A 10,883-nucleotide genomic window follows, 5' to 3' on the forward strand; every position below is an offset into this window, starting at 1 on the left:
AGCATCAGCTCCAGTTATTCCGCTGTGAAAAAAAAAAAAACATATATACGTCACACCGGAGTATAAGTCGCATGGCCAGCCGAACCATGAAAAAAAGTGCGACTTATAGTCTGAAAAATACGGTGTGTTGGATTTCCATATTTTTCTAAATGATTTTTTCCACTTCTATTTTTAGACATTTTAATCAAGTTCATTGAATAACTGATTTCAATTTTCATAAATTCTCATGATATTAATCCTAATTAGTGTGTCTACATGGACTATAGTTATGCACTAACGGGATATGAAATGGTTAATTGAGGAGTATTCATGACCTCTCTGTTTATGCTCCTCCTCCACCTCTCTCTCTCTCTCTCATTCACACACACACACACAGACACATTCACAGTGAGGAAGTGACTTCTCATTTCAGAGAAAACAAAACTGATCTCTCTCTCTCTCTCTCTCTCTCAGTGTGAGAGTTCAGGAAAATGGCTGAGGCCAGTATTTCAGTAGCTCAGGACCAGTTCATCTGTCCAGTGTGTCTGGATCTCCTGAAGGATCCGGTGACTATCCCCTGTGGTCACAGTTTCTGTGAGGTGTGTATTAATGGCTGCTGGGATCAGGAGGCTCAGAAGGGTGTCTACAGCTGTCCTCAGTGCAGAGGCACTTTTACTACAAGACCTGTTCTACACAGAAACAACATGCTAGCTGAAGTGGTGGAGAAACTGAAGAAGACTGAAGTCCAAGCTACTTCTCCTGTTCACTGTTTTGCTGGATCTGGAGATGTGGAGTGTGATTTCTGCACCGGGAGAAAACACAAAGCCATCAAGTCCTGTCTGATTTGTCTGACATCATTTTGTGAAATTCATCTGAAACCTCATCTAGAAGTTCCTGCTTTGAAAAAACACACCTTAATTGAAGCCTCAGTAAAACTACAAGAGAAGATCTGTTCTGAACATAACAAGCTGATTGAGATCTACTGTCGTACTGATCAAGTATATATTTGCTCTTTGTGTTTGTTGGAGAAACATAAAGACCACGATGCTGTTTCAGCTGCAGCAGAAAGAGCTGAGAAACAGGTGAGAACTAGAAATCTTTCCAGAATTAAACCATCTTAATTATAGTTTCCCATTTAGAAACAGGTACTTTAGTCAGTTACTAGTAGTTACTGCCCGTGAATCTGATTTCCTCTGAATGGTGCTGTTCCCAAGGGCTAAATCGCTCCCTGCATCTCCTCAGTGACATAGACTCAGCCCTAGCGGAAGTCTCCGGCAAGGAGCGTCGATTGCGAGGTCCTGTACAATCAAAACTCTCAGGCGAGTGAGGAAGGGGATTCCCTGCCAAGGCTGCCCGCAGCATGTTAGCGCGAACATGTAGCCTATGGGAAATTAAGTGTGTTGGATTAGCAATAATCCAATATTTTGGAAAATCAAAAATATTGTCTTGGGCCCCTCTGGGGTGTCACCAATCCAGATGCAAAGTATGGAGTATGTGTGTCAAGCCATGTTGATTTGCATAGGTGAACAGACAGAGAGACAGACAGCCTTCCTTTAGTAGTATAGAAGATATGATTTAGACTTTAATTTCCATGTGTGTATCAATCAGAATGATTCTGTAAAAGTTTATTCAAATTGTATGTGTTCTGGTTAAATTTATCTTCAGTGATAGTCGTAATCTGGTTAGACCGGTTAGTGAACGTTTTTAGCCAACACTGGACTGTGACAAGGCGAGGCAGGGGGAGAGAGACTTTTTAAGAACTTTTTATGATGCTTTATTTTTACAAAAGTTGCATTACACAATTAGGCTAAATGTATCAGTATACAATGTGAGGAAGTTATTGTGGTGATGCTGTTAATGTATGTCTCATGTCAAACAAAGTTCTTCTTCCACTACAGAGCACAGAGCCTCCTCACAACACCTCACTGTCTTAAACATGTCTATATCACACACACTAAACTAAAATCAATGAAAACTCTGGACATAGTCTGGAGAGAATTCTCTCAGGTCACAGTCTGTGCTTTGTGCCATTTTGAAAGATTGCCATTTTGGCCTGGTCAAGGACAAAATTAACCAGCTGACACCTGAACTTGATTTTCCTGACATGTATAACACCAACAATAAAAAGGTGAAAGGTAAAATTAACATTAAATGATCTTTAAATTTTTCTGTAACAGATAAAACAATGATTGCAACCTGAAGCAATGTAAGAAGGCATGAAAAACATGTTTCAACACTTCTCCATGGGGTGTCCACCCTCCCACTCATTTTTTTTTCTTATTTAAAACTTTTCTTATTTAAAATGATACTGTTCAGCAGCTTAGCTTACCTGACGCAGTTTGAAAGTTAATTTCATTATCACCCCTGCACTCCAGAAGGGGACCCCCACACCCATCCAGGTCTGGAGCGATGTTCAGCTGGGGAAAAGGTTCCTCCTCGGCAGGACTGGCTTCACTGTTTTTATAGTTCATCAGCTGAACTTGCTCCTCTTATGTTTGGGTGGACCTCCAGTGATGTAGGAGCTGATTTGTAATATGCAGGGACCATAGTCCCATACACACTCCCAGGTCCTCTGCCTGTGACAAGTCTGTCCCTGCAATCTCGGCTAGCTGCCTGAGTGTTACAATCCCTGAGGAGACCTGGACAGTGTGGGAGTAGTCCCACCAGAGATGTCCAGATGTCCACCATAAACTAGGGGCTCTTCCAGCAGCCAGTGTAATGTCCTGCATTCCTTACACTGTTTTTTTGAAACAGTTCCAAATTTTAAAAAGTCCATGATAAAAAATGGGTAATCCATTCATGTCCAGCATTCTTGTGTCAACTAAAAACAAAGTTCTGTCCATTCCCATTCCTCCCACCATGTGCAACACTCTGTAAGCTGGTCCTCTCCACACTAGATTTCTGGGTCCAGTGAGGAGTCTCTGTATGAAGTGGAGTCAAAGGCTGCAGTTCTGATGCCAAGCTGGACCAGCCCTTGTCCTCCCTTTCTTTTTAGGCAAATGTAGAACGCTCTGAGGAATCCAGTGTAGAACATCCCAGAAGTAGTCCACTAACAGGGCCTGGATGTCTGCTAGCAGGTTTGGCAGTGGATCTACGCATGCCAGCTTGTGCCATAGGGATAACGCTGCTAGGTAGTTTATGACCAGTATATACAACCTTCCACAAGTATAAAATATCCCCCTGTAGGATATTTTTGGGACCAGCCATTTCCACATGCCCAGTCTGCATTTGACCTTTTCAACAATGCCTTCCCAGTTTTTATTTAAAAACTCAGGGCTACCCAGGTGGACACCCAAGTATTTAAAATCACCCTTTTTCCATCCTAGACCTCCTGGTAGTGTTGGCAGCCCCACTCCCCAACTAAAATGGCTTCGCTTTTGGCCCAGTTAACTTTAGCAGATGCTAAAATCTCAAAGTCTTTTTAAAAGGTCAATTAAAACAAACATTCACATCTGTCTGTGTGCCTACTGTAACTACCAAGTCATCAGCATATGCTGAGAGATAGAAAGAAGCATTGGAATTAGGTATGTTAAAACCAGAGTCTCAATTTCTCAGTTTACATAAACAAGGCTCAATTGCCAGAGTGTATAACATACCTGACAGAGAACAGCCTTGTCTAATACCTCTGTAAACTTTAAAATGGGCACATGAACCACCATTAACCTTCAGTACACTCTCAGTTTCACTGCACAAAATCCTGATCTTGGCTATAAAACCTGGGATGAACCAAAAGGTTTCCAGCACCTTCCACAAGTATCCATGTTCAACCCAGTCAAAAGCCTGGTGTAGAAAACTGAGACCAGTCTTTTAGCCCAATAGCCTGGAGACATCCAAAATGTCATGAATATGGTATCAAAAATAGACCTATCAGGCACAAAGTATATCTGGTCATGGTGAATGATCTGCTCCATTACCTTCATCAGTCTTGAGGCTAATGCTTTTGAAAGCAGCTTACAGTCAGGGCACAGTAGTGAAACCAGGCACCAATTCTTCAGACAAATGAGGTCTCCCTTTTTTGGAAGTAGGGTCAGGATGTCCCTCCTGCAGCTCAATGGGAGCATGCCTCTGTTCATGCTGTCCTGTAACACTTCTAGTACATCCTGCCCTATTACTGCCCAGAAGGTCTTGTAGAATTCTACAGGGAGACCATCAATACCTGGTGCCCGGCTGTTATTCATACCTTGGAGAGCTTCCTGGACCTTCCCTAGTGTCAGTACTTTGCCCTTTTCCTCTGGTGCCTGCACTGAGAGCTTTGGTAAGTCATTAAGGAAGCTCTCCTCCAAAACCTGTGCCCCTGCCTGCTTGCTGCTGTAATGCTTCAAGTCGAAGCTGACTGTCTGCTTGTGAATTTCAGTGGCTTAGGATACAAGATCCCCTAATTCTGTTCACACAGCATGCATGAATCTTTTCTGTCCATTCTTTTGTTCAAGACCAAAGAAGTTTGAAGGCGCATCCACCTCAGTCGTGCTTTTAAAGTGTGAGTGTTCCAGTGCCCCCTGTGCTGTAATGCCCAACAGGCCATTCATTATGGCTATTTTATTTTTGAGGGCTTCAATATGCCTTCAATCTCCTGTGGCCTCCAAACACTGGAGTTCCCCTATCTCAAACTCCAGGGCTTTAAGTGATCTGATAATGTCTCTTGTGACACTGAGAGTGTAGAGTGGACAAAAATCTTGGTTTGTGCTTCAGCCATGTCCCACCACTGTTGCAGAGAACTAAAAAGTGCCTTTTCTAATTTAAAATGATTCCAAAAATAAATAAAAGTCAAGTTTCAAGTCAGGTCAAGTTTATTTTTATAGCGCTTTTAACAATAGACATTGTCGCAAAGCAGCTTTACAGAAATTTAATGACTTTAAACATGAGCTAATTTTATCCCTAAACTATCCCCAATGAGCAAGCATGTGGCGACGGTGGCAAGGAAAAACTCCTTCAGACAACATGAGGAAGAAACCTTGAGAGGAACCAGACTCAAAAGGGAACCCATCCTCATTTGGGTGATAACAGATAGCATGATGATAAATAACTTGCAGTGTGTCCTATATAGTCACAAAGTATAACTGTGTAACCAGGAGATTCATTATAGTTTTAACATGAAGTCTGTTTTGTTGAAGTTATAAACTGTTCATTGATGGTCTGTGGTTGGTTGAAGAGAGCAACTGGACTTGCTTGAAGATTCTTGAAAACGTTTCGCCTCTCATCCTAAAGGCTTCCTCAGTTCTGTCTGACTAATAGGGAGTATCCAGTATTTATCCTCTCAAGGATCATCACAGAATCCGAATCAGAATGCTGATGGCTGCATTGAAGGTGGCTGATAAAAGATGTCATAGACACCCACCTCTGTTCAATGATGGTCGTTCCAGGTTGACAAAAATGAACTCTCCTCTCTGGCTAAGATGTCTGCCAGTTTTCTGGAAGTCCTCCCATACTCCCGCACCAGTCGAAGGGATCTCATCCCAAAGTGCGTAGAAACATATCTGTGAAGAATCTCAGTCATCCAGGTACATAGTAATCTGGAAACGAGTGCAAAACTGTTCATGACAACTGCAGTCCTAAAGTTAGCAAGTCAACTGTAGTCTTCAGACATAAAACCATTACTGTAAGTGTCCAGAGCCATCTTCCAAGTGCGACTTTTGACTGTCCATATCGGGCTATCCTCCTTCAGGAGCAATGTGATGAGACTCCAGCCAGACATAGGGCATCAGGATGGATCAGGCAGGTCGGAGGAGCAGAAGAGGCCAGCACCTCCATCTCAAGATTGACATGCAACTCAAAGGGACAGACAGGGAGCGGGGGTGGGGTGGAGTGATTTGGTGATTAGTCTGACTTTTTACACCAGCCAAAAACTCAGTGTTTACTCTTTATTTTGCCACTCATCATAAACAGCATGGAAGTGATTTCTTGCTCAAAACACTACAAAATATAAGAAACAGATAGAAATTCTCCAACACTGAGATATTACTTGAGTGGATACTGTAGGAATGAATACAGATGAATGGATTTCAAAAGGAGCTGAAAATAATTGTCTTGTCCTCAGACTGAGTTAAAGGAGGAGCAGATGATATCCCAGCAGAGAATCCAGGAGAAGCAGAAGAAGGTGCAGGAGCTGAAACAGGCTGTGAACATTATAAAGGTGAGCAGTGAGCAGAGACAGAGTTGCTCATAGAAAAACACACAACATGGACAATGAGTCATTTACAATCCCAGTAAGAGAGAAAATGATAAATGAGCTTTAAATCGTGTGTGTGTGTCCCCTAACAGCTCAGTGCACAGACAGCAGTGGAGGACAGTGAGAGGATCTTTACTGAGCTAATCAGCTCCATGGAGAAAAAGCGCTCGGAGGTGACAGAGCTGATCAGAGATCAGGAGAAGGCTGAACTGAGTCAAACTGAACGGCTCCTGGAGCAACTGGAGCAGGAGATTGCTGATCTTCAAAGGAGAGTTACTGAGCTGGAACAGCTTTCATACACACACGATCACATCCATTTCCTCCAGGTAGCACTCACTCTCTGATCTACAGAGCCAGCAGTTCCTCACTCTCTGAAACATATTAAGGTAACAACAAAATGTCAATTTCTGACATCACAAGTGTGTTTTAAATTTAATTTGCTTTCTTCAGGTTTTAGCTTCTGGACGTCAGTCTCCTCCATTCAGTAGACCAAATTTTCAAGCATCCAGCATCACTGCCCATCAACCTCTCTCATTTGACAGAGTGAGGCATTTTTTCTCAGATCTGAAAAAGACACTTGAGGAATTCTGTGAGCAGGAATTCAACAAAATCCCTCCACATGGTAAGAGAAGCTGTTCATGCTGGAGAAACACAGTGATGTGTGATTTCTTAGCAATGTTCCTGCTTTCTTTTCTGCAGACACTTTATTCACCTGACACTTTGAACTAAAATACTGATTTAAAATTAATAAACTGACTATCACTTTAAACTCTTTCCATCTTTTGCACAAACTCGTGTTTCCCTTTTTCTCTCCTCAGCTGCAGCAATTCAGATAATTTCACCACCAGAGCCACAGAGCAGAGAAGAGTTTCTGAAATGTACATCTCACACACACACACACACACACACTTGACATAAATATATCGTGTGAATTAAACCCAACATGTTCACATTGTTCAGTTTGTTTTTCTCTCTTATTTTAGATTTCTGTTATCTGACTCTGGATCCCAACACGGCACATCGTAACCTCATGCTGTCTGAGAAGAACAGAATGGTGAGATACAGTGGACGTGAGCAGCAGTACTCTGATCATCTAGAGAGATTTGACTCCAGGACTCAGGTGTTGTGTAAGGAGAATATGTGCGGACGCTGTTACTGGGAGGTAGAATGGAGTGGTGTTGGTAGTGTGGATATATCAGTCTCATATAAAGACATCAGCAGGAAAGGACGGGGTAAAGAGTCTGGGTTTGGTTACAACAATCAGTCCTGGTGTCTTTGGTGTTCTTCTTCTTCTCTCTATTTCTTTCACAACAATATTAAAATTGATGTCAGAGTTCCATCATCCTCCAGAATAGGTGTGTATGTGGATTATAGTGCAGGAACTTTGTCTTTCTACAGTGTCTCTGACAAAATGAAGCTCCTCCACAGAGTCCACACCACATTCATTCAGCCTCTATATGCTGGATTCTGGCTCTCCTGGTTTTCTGGTTCTGCTGTGAGATTGTGTGATCCAGAATAGAAAAGTGTGTTGTGTTTTATTTTTGTGTTTTATTCCTGAACGTTACCACATTGCTGCTCGATCATCTGTTTTACTGGAACACAATCCAGATGCACAAAATCCAGTCATTGTAATATTTAAATTAAAACAGATGAATAAAATAATCCATCCATTAGCTGTAACCATTTATCCTGTGCAGCAACACGGCAAGCTGGAGCCTATTCCTGCTGACTATGGGCGAGAGGCGGGGTACACCCTGGACAAGCCACCAAATCATTGTAGGGCTGACACAGAGACAACAAAACAAAAAAACAATTCACACCTATGGTCAATTTAGAGCCACCAATTAACCTAACCTGCATGTCTTTGGACTGTGGGGGAAACTGGAGCACCTGGAGGAAACCCATGCAGACATGGGGAGAACATGAAAACTCCACACAGAAAGGCCCTCGTCGGCTACTGGGCTTGAACCCAGAACCTTCTTGCTGTGAGGCAACAGTGCTAACCACTACATCACTGTGCCACCCTGAATAAAATAATTAAAAAGGAGATGTTAAAAATCAACTGTCAGACAAGAAACTTGTAAAGTTTGAAAAGAAAAGAATTTCTCATGACCTAAGCATAATAAAGTTCTGTTTGTTTCATATTAAGCAACACCTCATTAAATAACTAATAAACAGTAATTAAGCCAGTGTAAAACATTTTAAACCTGTTCAGGTCACACTAAAAATCTCATCTCATCTCATTATCTCTAGCTGCTTTATCCTGTCTTATAGGGTCGCAGGCAAGCTGGAGCCTATCCCAGCTGACTACGGGTGAAAGGCGGGGTACACCCTGAATACATGTCAACCTATACGGAATGTCCGTATTTTATACGGATTTGATTCAATAAACGTAGTATACGGGCATATAAATAAAGTTATACGGATTCTTTAAAAAAACTTCAATATTTATTTAGAGCTATAATCAATTCCCACGATGATAAACGTATTGTACACCACAGCCAGCCAGTAAAGAGTCTTATGAAATCGCGTGTTATCTTGTAGTAGCGAGACTTCGTTCCACTTTTGATCATGCGCACACCGCATTGCGAGAATCCCGCCAACCGTGAAGTCATAGACATATAAACATAGACGCCGCCTTCTGCGTAGAATCATACGTCATCCTCGCCGCCATATTGGATGGGGCAAAGTGGAGATTCTTCAGCCGTCTCTGGTATACAGTAGCCGAGAATAAAGATGCCTCATTCATGTGCTGCGTTTAACTGTACCAACAGGTTTACCGTCCAAACAAGATCACATGGGATTACCTTTCACAGGTGAGACTGGAAAAATACTTTGTATTCATTCTGAAGGTTTATTGTTATTAATATTGAATAAAAAGTAACTGGGATATATCATTGCTAATTATCATTCAAATTTTAGGTAAATTATTTTAATTTGCATCTTATACGGATTTTATAAGGGAAATACGGATTTTGGAGGTTGGTTATACAGGTTTGATTGACCAAAGGTTGACATGTATGACCCTGGACAAGTCGCCAGGTCATCACAGGGCTGACACATAGACACAGACAACCATTCACACTCACATTCACACCTATGGTCAATTTAGAGTCACCAGTTAACCTAACCTGCATGTCTTTGGACTGTGGGGGAAACCAGAGCACCCGGAGGAAACCCACACGGACATGGGGAGAACATGCAAACTCCGCACAGAAAGGCCCTCGCCGGCCATGGGGCTCGAACCCGGACCTTCTTGCTGTGAGGCGAGAGCGCTAACCACTACACCACCGTGCCGCCCCCTATATAAAAATAAAATCACTTTTAGAATGAATTTTATTTTTCTGCTTGTGTTCTCAGATGTAAAATACACATTCACTTTTTTAAAATCTGAAGTTGTTTCTCAATCCTGAAATTTGATTGTAAAACATTGAACACTATTTAAACTCCATTACAACATGCAGTACAGTACATGATTAGTTAAGGCTGACGAGTTCATGCCTAATGATAAGCCCGCAGGTAGAACCGTATAAATCCAGGTTTATCTGTGAGTTTGGATTTTTTTATTCAAATATTATAAAGTTTTGCAAAATAAACGATAAGACCACAGGAGAATAAAGTTTCCCCCAGTGATGAAATTTATGTGGTTAACTCATTTTCAGACAGAAGCTTTTAAGACTGAAGTCAGGATGTCAGTAAGCCACTGTACTGACACACAAAGGTTTTTTTGTTTGTTTGTTTGTTTGTTCCTCCACTTTCGATGTATATTTTTCAGTTATTTAATCTGTGGGAAATAACTAGAGCGTCTTAAATATGTGTTTGTGAAAATCACTGTAAACCTATCTGACTTTTTTTCCTCCAAAAACATCTCTTTTAATGTTGTCCTATATTGTATGTGGGAATAATGATGATAGATATGTCTCTGTTAACTGGATCTGTCTGTGGTCTGAAACCTGATTTAGATTCTGAACATGATTGTTGGAATTTTTTATTGTTTTAAAAGTCCTTTTCATCTATCCATCCATCCATTATCTGTAGCCACTTATCCTGTTCTACAGGTTCGCAGGCAAGCTGGAGCCTATGTCCTTTTCATCTCAACTCATCTCATTTTCTCCAGCCGCTTTATCCTGCTCTATTACAGTTCTCTATTCTGATTGGTCAGAAAGTGTTGATTACTTTTCTGTAACAGCAGCTCTGACTGTAGCGTAGGTTTTGTATTAATGTGCTCCTTCTAATACGTTTTGTTACTATAGTAACAGCTCATTCATGTAAAATGATTTTAGACCGGTGTGTTAACAAATAAAAATGAAAGAAACGTGTCCAGGAACATTGTCATATTTAACCTGCACATTTCCCCTTCAGACCACCAGAGGGTGCCTTTACCCACATTTTGAATCACTTCTTTGCTTACTCCACAAATGTCATGTTTGTTCCACTGAGCTCGATATAAAATCTGCCCTGTGTCCGAAATCACTCCCTACTCACTATATAGTGGACTATATAGTGAGTTTGCCATTTTGAAGTGCTGTCTGAATGTAGAATGAGAATTATTACACCCTATATAGTGCACTCAAAGTATCCCACAATGCACCGTGAAAAATAGTGTACAACCAATGGTCACTAACCAAACAATATATACCATCATGCATTACGGTAGCGATGAAAGAAATCAAATCAAAGGCTAGAGATAACGAGATGAGAAAAGGCAGAGGCAAAGAAAAAAGTATTCAGCCTTGAT

At 41.4% G+C, this 10,883-nt stretch overlaps 1 protein-coding gene across 1 annotated transcript; it reads left to right on the forward strand.

Moving 5' to 3' along the window:
- The first annotated feature begins 379 nt into the window (after positions 1–379).
- LOC132881494 (E3 ubiquitin/ISG15 ligase TRIM25-like) lies at positions 380–10,464 on the forward strand. Its single transcript, XM_060914000.1, has 6 exons — positions 380–1,061; positions 6,014–6,109; positions 6,238–6,471; positions 6,596–6,767; positions 6,964–7,023; positions 7,129–10,464. Exons 1-6 carry the CDS (start codon positions 471–473, stop codon positions 7,662–7,664), a joined length of 1,689 nt encoding a protein of 562 aa, XP_060769983.1. The 5' UTR covers positions 380–470; the 3' UTR covers positions 7,665–10,464.
- Positions 10,465–10,883: the final 419 nt, after the last annotated feature.

The sequence above is a fragment of the Neoarius graeffei genome, chromosome 2 (assembly GCF_027579695.1).
Source record: "Neoarius graeffei isolate fNeoGra1 chromosome 2, fNeoGra1.pri, whole genome shotgun sequence".
In the NCBI taxonomy this organism is placed as follows: domain Eukaryota; kingdom Metazoa; phylum Chordata; class Actinopteri; order Siluriformes; family Ariidae; genus Neoarius; species Neoarius graeffei.